This window comes from Apodemus sylvaticus, chromosome 7 (assembly GCF_947179515.1).
Source record: "Apodemus sylvaticus chromosome 7, mApoSyl1.1, whole genome shotgun sequence".
NCBI classification, from domain to species: domain Eukaryota; kingdom Metazoa; phylum Chordata; class Mammalia; order Rodentia; family Muridae; genus Apodemus; species Apodemus sylvaticus.
Window position 1 is genome coordinate 98033226 of NC_067478.1, and position 19670 is coordinate 98052895.

Consider the following 19670-nt stretch of genomic DNA (forward strand, 5'->3'; position numbering starts at 1 on the left):
ACCCTGTTCTTAGCACCATTGTGGCTTTATTCATTTCACTGCCATTGCAGTGGACCTTCTCTGTTTTTAAAGGCCGTGTCTCACGACATAGCGCTGGCTGGCTTGGAACTCACAGATCCACCTGCCTTCTCAGCACTGGGATTAAAGGTGTGTGCCACAACCCCTGGCCTATGTGGTGAGCTTTTTAAATGGCCATGGAGTCACCATTAATTAGGAGTTGAGTGTCTCCCACATATGTCTACATTTGGTGGCTGAGGGTCCTGTAGATATCTGTAGCAATAGAACATAGCAAGTTACACCATTGAGAGCACACCAGAGAGAATCCAGACAGATGGAGATCTTAGCATCTCCCTAACTCCCGTGCACAGATTCCTCTCTCTCTCTCTGTGTGTGTGTGTGTGATATGATATGGGAGGCCAGCCAGTTACACAGATTATCTCAGAATGATTTATTCACACAAGGGATAATCGGGAATTACCCAAACTTCTGTTAGAGGCTCGGGCATCACATGGAAGGCCACTGAAGAAGGCAGTATGAATGGGAGACTATGGAGGAGATCCTGCTCCTGGGCCCGGGTTTCCTTACAGCCATGTTAAGTTACTGCCCTCTCTCAGCCAATGGCATGCTGGTGACACTGGTGTGGGAGCAGCTCTTTCTGTGCCTCCACGTGCTGTGCCCTGGACTCTGAGCTAATGCGCTCTCCGTACAGCACACCTTACTTAATCTCACGAGGGGGGAGTGATGTGCATTGTCCTCTCCAACACACACACACACACACAGGACCAGATCCACGGACATCCACCTTTGTAAAAAATGCATTCCTTTGAGCTAGCATTTCTACTTCCTGATATCTGGCTGAGATACACACTTATGTGTATGAATAAAGGGGTGGAAAATATTCAGTGCAGCAGAATTTGTGATAGACCAAAACGAGAAAGAAAACAACTTAAATGACCCTGTGAGGTCAGTCAGTAAAGCACGGCGTGTGCATATCATGGACTACTCCACAGTAGTACCGAAAAGAGGGACATCCACATGAACCCTGGAGAGCTCAGGTGATCACTTGGACTTCAAGAGAACTGAATATGTGTCTGCTCATATTATGATAAACGCATAAAGGGAAAGGCTGGATGAGGAACATCTGATGCATGTTAGTACTGAAAAGACTGGGACAGGCTGGGTATGGTGGTGTAAGCCTTTGATCCCAGCACTTGGAAACCGAATAGATCTCTGTGAGTTTGAGGCCAGCTTGGTTTACAATTCCAGGCCAGCTTAGGATACTTAGTGAGACCCTGTTTAAAAAAATAAGAAGAGGAGGTAAAGGAGTGGGGCTCGACTTGTGAGTTCTTCATGACCAGTCTTGTGATGATTGAATATATAGACGTTTTTTAGGTTGCTAACTCATTGAGTAAGACAGGGGTGCAAATTAAAAAAAAAAAAAAAAAAAAAAAAGACCGGTCTGAGGCCTCCGTTGCTTCCTTTGCAGCATGCCTTTGACTCTGGTCAGGCGGAACCCATCAGTTGGCCACTAAGTTTTGCATAGCTCCAAACCATGTGTGTTCCAGCTGTGATGACCCCCGCCTACCTCTAGCAGTGGTTCTCAACCTTCCTAATGCTGCAACCCTTTAATACAGTTCCTTATGTTTTACTGACGCTCCCCCCACCATAAAATTATTTTTGTTGCTACTTTGTAACAGTAACTTTGCTACTTTTATGATTTGTAATATAAATATCTGATATGCAACCCCTGTGAAAAGGTCTTTAGACCCCCAAAGGGTCATGACCCATATGAGTTAGGGAGCTGAGAATTGCTGCGCTAGGGTATGCATTAGTGAGGTGCTAAGTTAAATGCGGTGGCTGCAGCGTGAGCAGCCCTGGGGAGCCCTTAGGCGGGCGTGTGCTGAGGAAGTTCCTTTCCTAGGGACAGGTGTGTGCAGCCTCTTCCGGATGGACTAGGTTTAGTGATGTGGAGGGCTGGAGGTAGACAGGGTAGCCATGCTGGTTTGTTGTTTGTTTGTTTGTTTGTCCCCTTTGGTTTTTCCATGTGACAGTCCTGGCTGTCCTGGAACTCACTTTGTGCAATGCCAGTTTATCAACAGAACCGATTGGAAGTGAGCCCTACTGGGCCATTATCACTGCTTAAAGATGACAGGTTTCTCTGTTTTTGCTCATGTGTTCTTCGCTGGTGTGTTTAGAGCTTCTAACCTACTCAGGGACACACCTGCAAAGGTCATTGTTAGGGACAGTGGGAGATAGTAAACAGAATGATTCCAAGGTGGGAAACCCAAATTCTCGACCCAGGACCTGTGCTCCTTCTCTTGATGCTTTGACTCACATTTCTTCCACTGACAGCAGCAGTGGCCTCTCAGCACTCTCTTTAAGGGCTGGAGGAACTGTTTCATTCACAGCACTTAGGATTGAGTAGATGGAGAGTAATGAGGAGTAGCCTCCATGGCAGGAACTGTGTGCTTTTTCTCAGATAGGGACAAAGTCCCAAGGCTCTGAGCTGCCTTACCCAGGGACAGTGAGTAAGAGCTGATCGCTCACAGCCAGTCCCATCACCACGAGTCATGGCGGCTGCTTCTGTGTTTATTCCTCACCATACGGCTAAGTAGGTCACAACTTAGAATTCCTAGCTTCTCTCTTGGGGATTTATCCTGTGCTTTGGCCTTCTTTACCATATCACAGCATCTAGGGGCGCTACACCGAGAATTGGCACCCAGCAGTCCTCTGAGTGAACCAGCAAATACTTTGAATAGGAGAGCTAAAAGAAGTGCCGTATTCTGGAGTGTTTAGCTCTTGTGGTCTGTTGTACTCAGTACCAAAAATAGTTTCTTCCTACGCGTGGGGAAGTGGTGGATTCTCCACTCTAAGGCCAGGGCTGCCATTCAACAGTTCTACAATCACTATGGGTCACTCTGACTTCTGAAGTGGAGCTTTTCAGAGGGCTCTTTGCCCCACTTCTGCATTCGCTGTCCCCCAAGACTACCATCTGAGCTACCGAATTTGCCTGAGGATCAAGAGTCCTAGGGGTTTTGTTATCAAGTGCTATCGCATGCTTCCTTCAGAACTTAAGACGGAGAAGTTGGCTACAGTCTTGCTGACGGTCTTGCTAAAGTCAGCATCTGCCTCCCCTTTGTGTTCAGCAGCACCCCTGAGTTTTCACAGAGACAGGTCATTAACAGCTGAAGCTCGCTGCAGGATTCCGGACCCACCCTCAGCCAAGTTAATCCTTCATGTGGAGGTTCAGGCCTCCACTGAATACTTCCATTGGGCCAAAGTGCAGGGCAGTGACACCCCACCAATGCCCGTGACCAACAGCCAGCCTCCACTCCACCCTCTGGCTCTCCAGCCAGGGGACATCCACAGAGGAGGAATGGGAATGCAGATCCAACAGGTGGTCCTTCCACCTGCCTCTCCTGAAGGCTTTCTGTCAGAGTCCTGTGACCCACTGCCTTGCTGGGCCTGCTGGGTTGTGCGTTCCCTCACCTGGCTAGCTTTGGGTGGCTGGTGAAGTGGTAGGGATCACACTCCAATCATGTTCCCTGCTCTTGCTTCTCTGTCCTCCCAGGGCCGCATCTGGGTCAAATCAGTGGAAACTGGCTCATCAGAATGAAGGGAAAGCAAAAGCCACAGACGGAGCCATTGAAATGACCTCATCCTGTTCCAGTCCAGGGCTTGGCTGGGGAAAGCAGCCTTGTTTGAACATGTGTGTAGGAAGGAGAGCAGACTGTCTGTGGTTTGTGTTTTCATGTTCATGTGCTGCAGCATTTTCCTGGGGATTTGGCTAAGCTAGCCTTGGCAGTGAGCGGCAGCAGCTGCTCTTAACATTCTTCTGGAGAGCCCTGCCTCCCACCTCTAGGAGCAGTTGGGTTTCTGTGTCCACCTTGGGGACAGAGGGGCTTTATTGATTGCAGAAGGCCTTGCAGGAGATCCACCCGTCTGCTAAAGTCAAGGTGGAGCCATCCTAACCAGTGCCTTCCTAGCCTGCTCATGTGAGCCACAGAGAGGACGATGTGGGCTGCTGTTCAACTGGAGAGCATCAGTGTGACCATCCCACTGCTAGAACATTCTTGTGGATCATGAGCTGCTGCCAGAGCCCAAGGGCTGGGAACACAACCACTTGGCTCTTCTTCTAACCCGCTCTGCCCCATGTCTCCCTCCTCATGAGCTCATACTAGTGATGGGGAGTGGGAGTGGGAGTGGGAGCGTGGGGAGCGTGCGGCACAAGCGTTAAGTCACTCTGTGAACAGTCAGCTAGAGCAGGGTCCTCTCCAGTTCTGCTCTGCATATTCTAGGGCCTGTTTTCCAGCCAGAGCAGGCTATGGTCTGTGTACCATGTCCTGGCAAGGAGGGGAGTAGAGTTGGACAGTCCACATCCCAGGAAACATCATGGTGAGACAGGCATAGTGGTGGTCCTCTCTCTACACTTTGACACCAACCACCCCCGGTTCAGTCACACTGGCACCTCAGTGGTCTTTGTGTTTAGCAGTAGGGTTGGGGCTGTCATGTTTCTCTTTATCTGATATAGCTGCTTTTGGAAAACATGGCTGTAGCACAGAAGAGTCTGGCCCTATAGGATGAGGAAGACTGCATTGCACAGAAAAGCCAGATCCCTATATTTTGACCCCAACCTTCACTTGATAGTGTGTGAGAGGCTCTGGGCAAACTGCTTAACCTCTAGGACTGCTTCATTTTTGAGACAGATAAACCTTGCCATGAACCTTGCTGTGCAGGCCAGGCCAGGCCAGCCTTGAACTTGTAGTCCTGCTCCTACCTCCCAAGTGCTGGTTTTAGGTGCACACTACCACACTCTACATTTTTCTGTTATTACTATTTTTGTTTGTTTGTTTGGTTGGTTTTTGGTTTCTTTTTGTTATTGTTTTGAGGCTGGGTCTTGCTGTGTAGCCCAGCTAGCTTTGAATTTGCAATTCTGTGGCTGTTTAAAAAGGATGGTTTATTTTTCTGTTTCTAGTGTATTATTTTTCCTCCAATGTATTTATATAGTGATGCCTTCTTGTTTTGGAAAATTGCAATAATAAAAATGACTTTCAAAAATTCGATTCTGTGAAGGTCTACTGCCAACAGGCTCCTGCCCTCCCTTTTCACGCTGCAATCCGTTCTTCAGGCTCTTTGGTGCTATGCATATGCAGTTGTATGTGTACACACTTCAAGTGATTTGTGGTGCATTCCTTCTTTAGACTGTATCAATCCTGGTCCGTTCTGTAGGTAGATTGTGACCTAACATACCAAAGCACCTGGGTTCAGCCCGTTAGCACCTCTACTGGCTTGATAGTACACAACAAAGGTGCTGCCTCCGGTGGTGGCACATGCCTGTAATCCCAGCATTCAGGAGGCAGAGGCAGGCCATTTCTGAGATGGAGGTCAGCCTGGTCTATTGAGCAAGTTCCAGGATAGCCAGTACTACACAGAGAAACCCTATTTCAAAGCAAACAAACAAACAAACAAACAAAATTGCCTTATAGAACAAATGAATGAAGTCATCAAGTGGCAGTAAATAAGCTTCAAGGAAAGATAAAGTTTTGGGAGGAAGACAAGACAGGCGTATAGGGTTCTAGTTTCAAGGGGCAGTCAGAATGTTCAACCAAACATGGCATATCAAGGTGCAGTTAAGTCTAGGCACCTCTCCACATATTAAGATAAAGGAGTCAACCCAGTATGAGGAAAAGAGGACCAAAGCAGGCAAACAACATCCAGAAACAACCCCTGCTCCCACTGTTAGGAGTTCCACAAAAAAAGCAAGCTGTCCAACCGTGACGTATATGGAGGGGGCCTAGGTCAATACTGCGCAGGCTCCCGAGGTGTCGAATCAGTCTCTGAGCCCAAGTTGGTTGATTCTGTGGGTTCTTGTGCTGTCCTTGACCCAATCTGTAGGAACAATCCTTCCTCCCTTCTTCCACAGGATCCCCTGAGCTCCACCTAATGTTTGGTGGGCCTCTGCGTCTGTTCCCATCAGTTTCTGGATGAAGACTCTCTGATGACAGTTGGGCTAAACACCCATCTATGAGTGTAGCAGAATATCATTAGGAGTCATTGTCTATTCTAGGTCTCTGGGCTATCCAGCCTCTGGGTCCTGGGCCTCCGGGCAGTGTCAGGGGTGGGCTCCCTCTCTTAGCATGGGTCCCAAGCTGGACCAGTCATTGGCTGGCCTCTCCCACGGTTACTGTGCTACCTTTACCCCAGCGCATCTTGTAGGTAGGACAAATTATAGGTCAATGGTTTTGTGGCTAGGTTGGTGTCCCAGTCCCTTCCCTGGAAGTCTTGCCTGGTTATAGGAAATGGCCAGTTCAGGTTCTGTTTCCCTCATTCCCAGGAGTCTTAGCTAGGGTCACTCTCATAGACCACTGGGAATTCCCCCTCCCCACCACTTTCCCATCCAGTTCCCTTCTTCCGTCCACTCTGGGTGTCTATTTTATTTCACCTTCCCCGTGAGATTCAAACATCCTCCCTTGGCTCCCTTGTGTTTTATAGCTTCTTTGGGTCTGTGGATTGCAGTATGTTTATCCTGTATTTTATGGCTAATATCAACTTATTAATGAGAATATACCGTGTTTGTCTTTCTGGGTGTGGTTTATCTCACTCAAGATGATCTTTTCTAGTTCTAAACATTTGCCTGTAAATTTAATGATGTCATTGTTTTTAACATCTGGATAATACTCCATTGTATAAATGTACCATTTTCTTTATCCGTTCTTTGGTTGAAGGACATCTGGGTTGTTTCCAATTTCTGGCTATTACAAATAAAGTAGTACTTGTGGCTATTGTGAAGGGTGTTGATTTCCTGATTGCTTAGCCCTTTTATCATTTGTATATAGGAGGGCTACTGATTTTTGTTGTTGTGGTGGTGGTGGTGGTTAATTAGTATCCAGCTACTTCCCTGGAGGTGTTTATAAGCTATAGGGGTTCTCTATAGAATTTTGGGGATTGCTTATGCATAGTATCATATCATCTGAAAATAGCAATATTTTGACTTCTTCCTTTTCCAATTTATATCCCCATGATCTCCTTTAGTTGTATTATTGCTCTAGCTAGATCTTCAGGTACTATATTGAATAGACATGGAGAGGGTGGTCAGCCTTGTCTTATTCTTTATTTTAGTAGAATTGCTTTGACTTTCTTTTCATTTAATTTTATATTGGCTATTGACTTGCTGAATATTGCCTTTATTTTGTTTAGGTAAGTCCCCTGTATCCCTGATCTCTGCAAGATTTTTATTAAAGGGGTGTTGGATTTTGTCAAAGACTTTTCCAGCATTTAATGAGATGATCATGTGTTTTTTTTCCCTTTCAGTTAGTTTATATGGTGGATTACACTGATATTTTCAAATGTTGAACATCCCTCCATCTGTGGGCTGAAGCCTACGTCATCAAGGTAGATGATCTTTTTGATATGTTCTTGGATTTGATTTGCAAGTATTTTATTAAGTATTTTTGTGTCAGTTTTTCTTATTGTTTCTTCTACAGTTGAGATTTTTCTCATCCACTGCTTGTATAGTGTTGGTGATACTTATGTCTGTAGTTCCTGTTCACTTGCCTAGATTTTCCATCTCCAGGATTCCCTCAGTTTGTGTTTCCTTTATTGCTTTATTTCTATTTCCATTTTCAGATCTTGAACAGTTTTATTTATTTCCTTCATCTGTTTGTATTTTCCTGGATTTTTTAATGGGATTTATTCATTTCCTCTTTAAGGACCTCTATCATCTTCATAAGATTGGATTTAAAGTCATTATCTTGTGCTTTAGCTGTGTTGGAGTATCCAGGGCTTGCTGTAGTAGGTTAGCTGGGCTACAGTGGGATCATATTGCCTTGGCCGTTGTTGTGTTTTTACACTGGCCTCTAGCCATCTGGGGTTCTTTGTGTGGTTTCTGATAAAGCAGGAGTCTCCTGCCTGAATGGTGGCCTAGCCAGAATATGAGGGTGGGGCTGGGGAGGGGTAGGTGGTGCTGTTGGTGGTGTCTTACTTGGGGTCCCTAGTTCTGGTATGGCCTCTGGTAAAGCAGAAGTCTTCTGCTGAAGTTGTTGGCAGGATCTTTAGAAAACTTTTTAAAGTTTAATTTTAAAAAGAAAATTTTATGTGTGTCTGTCTGTCTCTATGTATGTGTGTATGCAGGTACTGGCAGAGATCAGAGGCATCAGATCCCTTGAAGCTGGAGTGAGAGGTAGTTGTAAGCTGCCCACCATGGATGCAGGGCATCTAATTCTGGTCCCTATTAGAACAATATATGGTCTTAACCACTGAGCTCTCTCTCCAGCTCCCCCAAATTTACTTTATTATTATCATAGCTTTTTATTCAGGTGTAGGAAGGGTACAGGTATGCCACAGCATACATGTAGAAGTCACAGTCCTGTCTCTTCTTCCATCATGTGGATTCTGGGAATCAATCCCAGGTCATCAGATGTGGCAGCAAGCATCCTTGCCCCCTGAGCCATGTCTATATCCCTCCATCCCAGAATTCTTTAGGCAAATTCCAAAGTGTGACAACAGAATAAGGACCCTTTGAGATGCTCCAGGCTACAGACTGATCTCCTTGTTGCACCACTGTAGAAGCAGCGCGAGTCTGAGCGTTTGCCCAGCTATCCTTCTGTGTGGTCCCTGGGCCAGCAGGATCAGGCCACCTGGGAACTGTTAGATGTCCAGATCCCCTGCTCTACCCCAGGCCTCACAAGGCAGGTGGCTGTGCCGCACATAGAAACATAGAGGGTTTTGGGTGATTAATGTTCCTTGTTTGCATTCAGCATGCTGAGGAAGATACCCAACTTTATATACAGGAGAAGAAACATAAGCTAAGATGTCCCAGTTTACAAATTTGATGATTCTGTACTTTTAACAATAGTAACAGCCGGGCGGTGGTGGCGCACACCTGTAATCCCAGCACTCTGGGAGGCAGAGACAGGTGGATTTCTGAGTTCAAGGCCAGCCTAGTCTACAGAGTGAATTCCAGGACAGCCAGGGCTATACAGAGACACCCTGTCTCGAAAAAAACAAAAATCAAAAAAAACTCCAAAAAACAAAAACCAAAAAGAAACAATAGTAATAAGGGGGTGTTTTAATCCTTTTATTTGGGAAGCTGTTCAAAATATAATGTCTTCTTCCATTGACTAATAGAAATCAGCTTTAAAAACATTGAGTTGGGTTAGAGATATAACTCAGTGATAGAATTCTTGTCTGGCATGCATGAGAGTCTGGGTTCATTCTCCAATATAGCAGAACAATAACAAGAATAACTAGCAGATGTGGTACCACATGCCTGTAATCCCAATACTTGGAAGAAAGAGGCAAGAGAATTGCTGTGAGACTGAGGCCAGCCTGGCCTTTGTCACCAGGACTGCAAAGCAAGATTCTTTTATAGTAGTAGTAGTAGTAGTAGTAGTAGTAATAGTAGTAGTAGCAGTAGTAATGTATTCTAACATTATATATGTCTCTGGCTCCATGTAGTTTTCAAAACAGAAGTAATTTTAATGGTAGATACAGCATATATGTGATATACATTTTGATGCTAAAATTTGTTTTGAACCTGGTATGCTAGTGCATGCCTTTAATGTTAACTAGAGACAGGTGGATCTCTGAGTTCAAGGCTAGCCTGGTCTACAAAGTAGGTTCCAGTCCATCTAGAGCTATACAGTGAGATACTATTTCCAGCAACAACAAAAATTGTATTAACTTATGTCAATAATGGGCTTCTTCAGAACATTCTCACACATGTATGTAATGTATTCTTTTGTTGTTAACTTTTTATTCTTTGTGAGTTTCACATCACGCACCCCAGTCCTGTTCATCTTGCAATCCCTTCATATCTACCCTTCATCCTTAACAAGCCCCCCAATAAAAATACACACAAACAAACAAAAACCAAAAACCAAAGCATAGGAAACATCTCATTGTGGAAGCTGTAGTGTGTCACAGTGTGTCCCACAGTATATCCCTCTTCACATGTAAAATGTTCGTGGCAATGAGTCTGGTTCAAGATCTCTAGCATTTGTGACACCTTCCATATTGGATCCTCCCTGGGACTCCTCCTAGGCATCCTGTTGTTTCCCGTATCCCACATCTTTGGATCAGCAAGACTGTTTTTTACATGTCCCAACTGATTGCAGATGATTTAAATTTTGGGCGTGGGCCACCTCAGAGCCCCGGATCTGGGCCTGTGTGATAGCTGAGCTTGTCAGCCTTCTTAGTTTTCCTTTTTTGTAGCACCAGGGCGAGTTCTCTAGAATTGCTCTGGTCGGGCCACCCAATAGCACCATCAGCAGGAGTCAGGGTCAGCTCTCCTGCTCTCCTGCCCTCAGGGCCAGCTCACCTGCACCCATACCTCCAGAGCCAGCTCCACTGCGCCTAGTCAAGGCAGAGGGCCCACTTCCCCAAGTGCTGCAGCTTTGGAAGGGCGGGGCTAGCTCTCCAACTCTCCTGTCCCCAAAGCCATCTCTCCTGACTGCCAGAGGTGGTGAGGGAGCAAGGGGAAGCTTGCACCCCTGCACCCAAGCCACCTCACAGCAGATAAATGGGGCCAGCTTTCCAGATTGCTTCAGGTGGTGGGACCAGCTTGCCTGCACCCCCTTGACCAGGGCCAGCCCTACTGTGCTGCCCAGGTAAGGTTCAGGCTCAGCTCTCCCGAGTACTGCTTCTGGTAAAGGGCAGGGCTAGCTCTCCCCGGCTTATGACACTGTGGGCAGCTTTCCTGTCTGCCAGAAGTGGTAAGGGGACGGGGGTCACTTCTGTGCCCATGCCACCCATGGGAGACAGTGGTGGGGTCAGCTCTCCCATACTTATGCCCTCTGGGCTGACTCATTCACACCTCTGTCACCACAGCCAGCTCCACTGTGCTGTCTGGTCAAGGTGCAGGGCCTGCTTGCTCTGAGTGCTGCAGCCATTGAAGAGCCTGGCCAGTTCTGCATAGCCTCTGGTCCCTGGTGGCTGCCCCAACCACAGACCCAGCATGGCCCCAGGTGGTGGGGCTGGCCATTCACAACAGGCTACTCTGTTCCACCCTTGAGTTTCCAGTTCCATCTTTCTTCATAATGCTCAAGCTGTCCCACTTCTCTTTCTCTCCCATCTGACCACCACGTACTCGCACATTGTGGTAGCTCCTGCTGCAGGTTGGCCACAAGCCTGGATCCTGGGTGGCATCCTCCATCTCTGCTGATATGGAGGCAAGTAGGTGCCTCGTGGCCTGGCTGTGCTGTGTGCTGGAGGGCAGGTCTTTGTGTAGCACAGGTCTCTGTATTCCTCCTCCCTTGCTGCCCTACCTGGATTTGATTTGATTTTTATAAGTTCTAGAAATAAAACAGCTTTGGCTTTCAAGCCAGGCATCAAGCTAGGATGCAGAGAGGACTGCCATCTGCTCTGGACTATGTAAGAACACCACCAACAACAAGGTATATCTTTGCCCATTGCCAGGAAGGAATGTATTGCCTTAGATATGGTTTCAGTTGCTGTGATAAAAACACCAAGACCAGAAACAGGTTGGGAAGAAAAGGATTTCTTCAACTTACACTTCCATAGTACTTACTGTTCATCATCGAAGGAAATCAGGACAGGAAATCAAACAGGGCAGGAATCAGGAGCTGATGTAAGAGGCCACAAAGAGATGCTGCTTATTGGCTTGTACCCCGAGGCTTTCTCAGCTTGCTTTCTTATAGACCGCCACCATCTGGGCCCTCCCTCATCAGTCACTAATTAAGAAAACGCCCCACAGCTAGATCTTATGGAGACCTTTTCTTAATTGAGGTTTCCTCTTTACAGATGACTCTAGTTTGTGTCAGGTTGACGTAAAACTATCCAGCACATGTATGTTGATCACATTCCCTCCTGTTCTCTCTTTCTCCTCCTCCCTTCCCTTGGAGACATAAACAGTGATTACCCTCTCCTCATGTAGATCCATCCACAAGCCAAGGTGCAGAGTGAACTCTGGGGAACTGAGGAGTTTATCGGGCTTTCGTGTAGAGCGGGCAGTGAGGGACTGCAGTCAGGAGTGCAGGTGACTTTAAAGTCGTCACACTGGAAGGTCTACACTCAGCGTGGATGATCACACTCCCTTAGCTATGTGGATGGAGACCCTTCCCCATTTCCTTTCCATCTACATCCTCTTGTTTTCCCAAAGACTCCAGGCCATGCAGTTAGGACAGAATTGCATGCATACACTGGTTGGAAGGGTAGCTGGGCACTTAGGTAAAGATCCCATGACTCCCTGCGCTCTCCCTCTAGGACAGAACTCGACAGCCAGCAAAGCCCAGCTATAGTGATTTTTTTGACAACTAGGCACAGCCAAAGTCCTAAAGATGATAGTGATTTGGCTCACAGGACAAAACTTTAATGACTTTTGAGAAAAACCTAGATTCCCAAGGCTCCTATTTCTAGATCTTCAGATGTGGGTGCATGACCTAGAGTAAGTGCAGAAACCAAGGAACGTAAGAAGGGACTCTTGCTAGGGGGTCAGCAACCGAGATGTGCTCCAGCTCTGTCAGTACTGCTGCTGCAGAAAGACATATTTTCATCGTGGTATTGGGTCTTGTTTTATTGAAACAGGGTCTTCCTATGACAGCCAGACTGGTCTAGAACTCATGATGATCCTCCTGCCTTAGCCTCCAGAGGACCTGAGAGTACAGACATGTGCTACTGTGTGTGTATGTGTGCACGTGCACTCTCTCTCTCTCTCTCCCTCTACCTCTCCCTCTCCCTCGTTGGATAAGCACACAACTGTTGAGTCACATATGGGCCTGTTTTACATCCCCCCCCCCAGTCCCTCCAAGGTATTATTATGTAATCTCTGATGGCCTGGAAATCCCTATGTAGACCAGTCTGGCCACAAACTCGGAGATCTGCCTGCCTTTGCCTCCTCAGTGCCAGGATTAAAGTTGTATGACACCACATCCAGCTCTTAAGATTTGTTTTGTTTTTTAGTTTTTAGTACATTAAAATATTTTGTGCTCATACTTGTCTATGTGTAGCTGTGGACTGCCTTCCAGAAGGTATCATGGAAGTCAGAGCCAACTTTTGGTTGGTTTTCTCCTTCCGCCACATGGGTCCCAGGAATGGAGCTCCAGAGGGGAGGTCATTGGGTGCCCTTATTCACTGAGCCATCCTACACACTCTTATTTTTATTTTTTAAATTGTGTGAATGTATGTATGTGTGTGTGTGGTTGTGCATACGAACATTTGCTGGTGAGTTGGGATGAAGGTGTCGCAAAGAGTTACACACAGTTGTGAGTTGACTGGTGTGGGTACTGAGAGCCAAACTGTCCTCCGCAAGAACAGAATTCACTCTTAATTGCTGAGCCGTCTCCAGCCCCCCTCCCCCACTTTTATCTTTTTAATGGCTGAATCATATTCCTTTATATTTGCTTTTAAAATCTGCCTACTGACTTATTTGGTAAGTTATTGTAGAGAGTTGAAAAGATTTGTATGCTTTCTCTAATGAAAATTCTAAGAAGTAATTCCAAAAGTAATGGCAACTTGACATTGGAAGACCACCTTTCCAGTTGCCCAGTTGCAGTGGAAGGGGAAGGCAGAGGCTCCAGGAAAACATATTCATGTGCCTGATGAGTTTCAATGTCTGAAGATTTGTGTAGACAGGAAAGTGGGTTTTGAGATGCCCCTGGGTTCCATTGTGCTGGGGTTTCCTTGTAATTGAACTGGGGACTACATTCACAGTGAGGTTGAGGGTGGGGTATAGTTTTCATAGCTAATCATTGAGTGGCCTGTGGGAGAGATACATGCATCTCCTGTTCCCAGGCGGGTTTTTAACATATGTTTGTGTGTTTATTGCCCATTGACTCTTGACTAAACTCTTGATGAGATGATCTTAACAGAAAATTAATGATGTAAGAAAATAATTGCTAATTTTGAACATTAGAAATTGTGCTAACAGAAAAACACTGGTAGCCTTGTATATCAGTTTGTCAAAAACGGAGATGTTGCTAAGGGAAGGGGCCTCTGGGAACGTGCTGCTAGACATGCGTTTGTCTGTGCATGTGTACTTGGTAGAGGACCAGTCAGAGATGCATCTTATCTTCAAGAAAGAGTGGCCAGTGCAGTGAGAGGACGCCTCAAAAGTCGTCAGAATGAGAAAAGCCAAAAAAGTGGCGAGTGGGGTTCCATTGGTGCCTCTGTGGGGCTGGAGAGGCCAGGGTTGGGGGCAGGGAGGAGTGAGGAATTAATCGCAAAGCAAGTACCACCTGATTCCATTCAGCCTCTTGTAAATTCAGCTTGAGTTCCAAAAAAAAAACCAAAACTTAACACATCATGTCAGGAGTCTCTGTGAACAAGGGGTGGGGTTGGGGGAAATTTAAGGTTGTCCTGGTATGGTCTTTTAAAGGATGCCAGCAGGAGGGCGTGGTTGGGGAAATTCCTTGCTTCTTCTCAAGCTACACAAACAGGAAGGGTTTGGGATGGAAGAGGTGCTGCAGGGCATTGATTGTGCCAAGCTGAGCAAGTGCTCCCTCAAGCCAACCTGCTCGGTGGCATTTTCCAGAGGGGCATCCCAAGAAGTTTTGCCTAGTGGCTAGACAAGGCTGCCACTAGGGTGGCAGAAGCCTCAGGCAGGACTGCTCAGGCTTTTGTAACTGTTTCCTGTGTGAAATGGGATCATGCAATACCCGGTCCCTGGGCTTGTGAGTTACTACACTTACTGGCTTAGAGCGGAGTCTGGGGCATTTGCTAGTCACTCAAGCCACGGTTCTGCAGAATATTGACACTTCTGGTTTGTTAAGATCTTACTCTGAAAACAGTGAAAGAACAACCATTCATTATCCTAAGGAAAGTAGTGGAGGCAATTGAAGACCTCGCTCCCCTTTGCTTCTCTGCCCCTCCATGTAGATACAGTGCTAATGAGAATGCCGTATGGGAATGGAAAAACTGTCGATTTTAGAAAATCTCACAGTTTAAAATTATATTTTTTTTATTATTTTTAAGAAATATTTTGAGAGAGAAAGAGACAGAGAATGAGAATGAGGGGAGGGGGGAGGGATAATACAGATGTGGGTGCAGGTGCACAGACGCCAGAAATGTCCGGTCTCACTGAAGCCGGAGTTGCAAGCCTACTTCCATGTCCCGTGTAAAGCAGGACTCTTGTCCCACATAGTATCACTGCAACCTCCCAGTTATACCCATCTGCTCTCTTCCGGAGCAATTCCTCAGCCTTCCATTCTCTTTTCTAGCTTTAACATTTGGGTTTTGTTTTGTTTACTGAGACAGGGTCTCCTTATATTGCTTACACCGGTCTCAAAACCCTTGTCTCAGCCTCCCAAATGATGGACTGCAGGCATGCACCGGTACACCCTTAAAGCCGAGACCTCTTTGGCAGAGTATTAAAGCCACTCGCGTTGGGAATGCTTTGGGGGCTTGGTGTGCTGGGGTTTCCTTGTGATTGACTTAGAACCTGCGTGCATCAGCAGTGAGGTTGAAGACAGGGCCCGCCAGTCCTGTGTAACCGCTGAGTGATCGGTGAGAGAAACGGAGCTTGCACAGGTGTCTCCTGTTCCCCCGCATATTTTGAACAGTTGTTTGTGTGTTTATTGGTCATCAGCTTTGACCACATTCCTGAGGTTCAGCCGCAGGTGAGACTCTGGAGGTGGGTTGGAGGTTGGCAGTTGAAAGCAGCGTTGCGAAAGAAACATTTATTTATTTATTTATTTATTTATTTATTTATTTATTTATTTATTTGTAATTAAAGAGTACTTATTCCATTTGGGACACAAATGTTCTTTCAAGGTTTAAAATAAAAAAAAAAAAAAAGCCAAATCATGCATTAATTTGTGCAGTCATTACTGAGTGCCTACCATGTGAGGCCAAACAAGTAAGTCAAACGTGTTCGTGAACTTTTCGTTCTCATGGAAAGATGGACAGGAAAACTGTGTAGTAAGTTAGTGGTGGTAGTGGTGGTGGGGGAATAGACAAAAGAGGGTCAGAGGATCTGACCAAGCTGCCAAGCTGGCCTGAAACCCAAGGGAGGCAAAGACGTTTCCCGGATCCCTGCTGTGGGATCTGGCTGGCACTGGGAACTGCTGCAGTGCCCTAGAGGGAGGCACTTGTCAGCACAGCGGTAGGTGGCCCCATGGTGGGCACAGCAGAGGCCACAGGAAGCGGGTGAGTGAACTAACTAGGCTGCAGCCTCACACCTGCACTTGGGCTCCAAGAACCCCTGTGGGGTTCCAGCGTCTTCTGGGGAAGGAAGGGTAAAGCCTCTGGAGGCTCTCCATGCTGAGGTGGGTGGAGGCCAGGTGAGGGCTGGCTTGGTGAGATTCCTGTCTCCCTGCACCCTGGGTGGCTGGGCCAGATCCTTGACAAGCCTGGGCAGACTGGGGCTCACTCTCTGGAACCACAAGAGTCCCAGGCTATCTGCCCTGGGCTGTGTGTCCTCTGCCAGCTGAATCAGGCTGTTTTCCAGTGTCAACCTCGTCTTTGTTCCAGGATCTCACCAACTCTCAGAGAGTTCCCTTGCCAAGGCCCATCTCCCTCCAGTTCAGGCAGCTGACAGCACCACAAGGAGAACACAGACACTGGTGTGTCAGCGCTGTGCTTCTGTGTGTATGTGAGAAAGTTCCTGAATGTCTTCCACCCACTGGCTGGTGTAGTTCTCATACCAACACTGCTAGGATAGTGCCGTTATCACCTTCAGTTATGTAGGTGAGGGAAATTAAGCAACAGAGAGAGTTGGCCACTTGCCCTTGATCACACAGCCGGTGGATGCAGACTCAGGGGTTAAACCCAGGCTCCTTGGCCCAAACCTCTCTTCTCATCCTTTACCTTTGCACTACAGATGCCGTGACATTTTCAAGGCCTCTGAAAGGTCCAGGGTGCCCTTTAGTCTCTTTTAGGCAGTCTCTTGACTCTTGAAATTTATGTGCTTGGTGTCTGACCAGAGGTTATTAGAGAGTGTGAAGAGTGAAGAGCAAGGTTTTTTCTCCCTAGAAGGTTGTGAGGATCCTGTGCCTTATTTCCAGGGTCAGGTCCAGAGAATTAGACTAACTCCTCTGTTGATCCAGACGACATCCTTTACTTAATGCAAACAACAGCCTTTGTGTTCACCATTTTTTTAGCAGTCGAAGAGTAAGAATACTCTTAAGAGGCCATATGCTCAGGGTCACCTAGCTGAAAAGAAGAACCATTCGGCTACTCTGATCCCAAACTCTGCTCTCCCCGCCATGCCACCCTGTGTCAGAGGCGATGGAACGGGATGCCTTGTGCCCACTGCAAGTGGTTTGCTTGGTGTGTCAGCTGAGCTTTAGAAGAACGGGGCCGACATCCTGACAGACCACCAACCTCAAGCTGAGGTGGCCTTTGTTCCAGGCTTCCCTCTGCTGAGTCTTCAGCATCACACTGGCTGAGCTCCGAATTCCCACCACTCTCCTCTCATTCACAGAAGCACAACAGAACCATCTGCATCCTCAGAGCCAGTCTGAAAGCGGTCTGCTGGTTCATAGCTGGGGGCTGATGTAAGGAGGGAATGCTGTTCCCTGGAAGACGGCCCCTGAGTCCCCCAAGAGGGGGCATGTGGGCTCTTTAGAAACATGCAGCTCATTCTGCAACACTGCAGTCCTTCCCTCCCCCAGGACTCTTTGTTGAGGCACCAGCTGTGCCACATGTTATTGACAATAATGGGAAGGACTTAACCATAGCCAGGTGGTGCTAGATCAGAGCATCCGAATGTTGTCTGCTCAGGAAAATTATAGGATTTCTCTCTGACTCCTCCAGACAAGGTTTCTCTGTGTAATTCCTGGCTTGCCCTGTAACTCACTCTGTACACTAGACTGGCCTCAAACTCACAAGAAATCTACCTGTCTCTGTCTCCTAAGTGCTTGGAATAAAAGTGTGTGCCCTCATGCTGGGCTCAGGATTTCTTGTTGATTAAAACTGATATTCTTGGCTATAATTCCAGCACTTGGGAGATAAAGGCAGGATCTCCACAAGTTCAACTCTAGCCTGATCTATATAGTGATTTCTAGGCCAGCCAGGGGCTATAAAGCGAAAGTTTATCGATTAATTAGACACACAAATAGACAAACACTGTGCCCTAGTTAGGGTTGCTATTGCTATGCTGAAACGCCATCACCAAAAAACAAGTTGGGGAGGAAAAGGTTTGCCTTGTACTTCCACAGTAGTGTTAATCATCGAAGAAAGTCAGGACAGGAACTCAAGTAGGGCAGGAACTTGAAGGCAGGAGCTGATGCACCATGAAGGGGTGCTGCTTACTGGCATGTGCCTTGTGGTTTGCTGTGCCCGCTTTCTTAGAGAACCCAGGACCACCAGCCAAGGGGTGGCATCACCTTAACCCTCCCCCATCAATCACTAATTAAGAAAATGCTCTATAGCTGATCTTGTGAAGGCATTTTCTCAAGGCTAGGAAGCTATCTTGCACAATTGACTCCTTGTCTACATGACACACAAACATACGAGCGCGCGCGCGCACACACACACACACATCCCACTATTAAGCTATAACCTTTCCTTTCTTGTTTGTCCTCAAGATCACAGATTAATAACACTGCAATATTATATATCTTACAAACTTAAAAATCCCACAGTCTTTACAAACTTAAACACTTTAAAATTCAGTTTCTTTAAAATTTCCAAAGGACCATCTGGAGATCTCTGCAGACATTTGGTTGTTAAAGAGGAAGAGGACACTAACATCCAAGCCGAGGCTAGGCCACTGAAGAATTAGCCATGCATGATACAGTACACTGTACCATAGAGCCATCCAAGCCAGAGTCATTGATGGCGCCACCTGAGAAACCTGGATTTAACATCTAACGCTTATTTAATTGTGTTACCACGATGTGTGTAGAAGTCAGAGACCAACTTGCAAGAGTTAGTTTTCTCCATCTACTATGTGGATTTAAACTCAAGGTTTCCTGTGCCTTTACCCCTGAGCCTCCCCACCCAGCACCCCACCCAGCATGTCTGAAGTGTTTATAAGCAGCAGACATTGTCCTAAGTGCTTCTCAGGTAACTAACTGACTCACTCCATCTTCCAGTGTATGAGGAAAGGAGCTGTTGCTGTCTTCATGTGGTAGATAGTAACACAGAAGCTAAATGACTGGACCAAATTCCCAGCTGGGGCCACAGTCCTACTTGGAGTGAGGGAGAAGCAGTCACAGGCAGGCCTTAAGCCCAGACAGCCTGGCTCCAGAGTCCACACTGAGCCACTCAGCTACTCAAGGGAGCCACTAGGATTCAAGCTACCCTTCCTGCTTTGCATCCAGAAAGCCACATACCCAGGCATTTGTGTATAAGAAGTGAGAAACTTTTGGTCACTCACTGTGCCTGCAACATGGAGGTGGGGCGGTGGGGGGGGGGTGCTATAGTTAATTTCATGAGGGGCCGAAGAGTAAAAGCCTATGGTTTTACTTTCTAGTCAGACTGTGCTGTGTCGTTGTAGATATAAAAACAACCGTGGTGTACCCTGCCACAGAGAAACACCTGCAAAAGTACATGCGTCAGGACCTCCGCCTGATCCGAGAGACCGGAGATGACTACAGGAGCATCACCTTGCCCTACCTGGAGTCCCAGAGCCTCAGCATCCAGGTGACTAACTGCCAAGTCTCATAAACTGTCAACCCTGCAGCTGGTTTGTCTTCTTGCTAGCACCTGTTGGGGGTCATCCCAGAAATAGTACACAAGTACCCGAGGGCCCGGACAGTCTGTGTGACCGA

At 46.9% G+C, this 19670-nt stretch overlaps 1 protein-coding gene across 1 annotated transcript in view; it reads left to right on the forward strand.

The window, feature by feature from the left end:
• Window positions 1-19670, forward strand: part of Dcps (decapping enzyme, scavenger) — a 48730-nt gene that overhangs the window by 16900 nt on the left and 12160 nt on the right. Inside the window, exon 3 of the mRNA XM_052188739.1 lies at window positions 19397-19542. Within this exon, the coding sequence (XP_052044699.1) occupies window positions 19397-19542 (146 nt within the window). The remainder of the gene's footprint in view (window positions 1-19396; window positions 19543-19670) is intronic.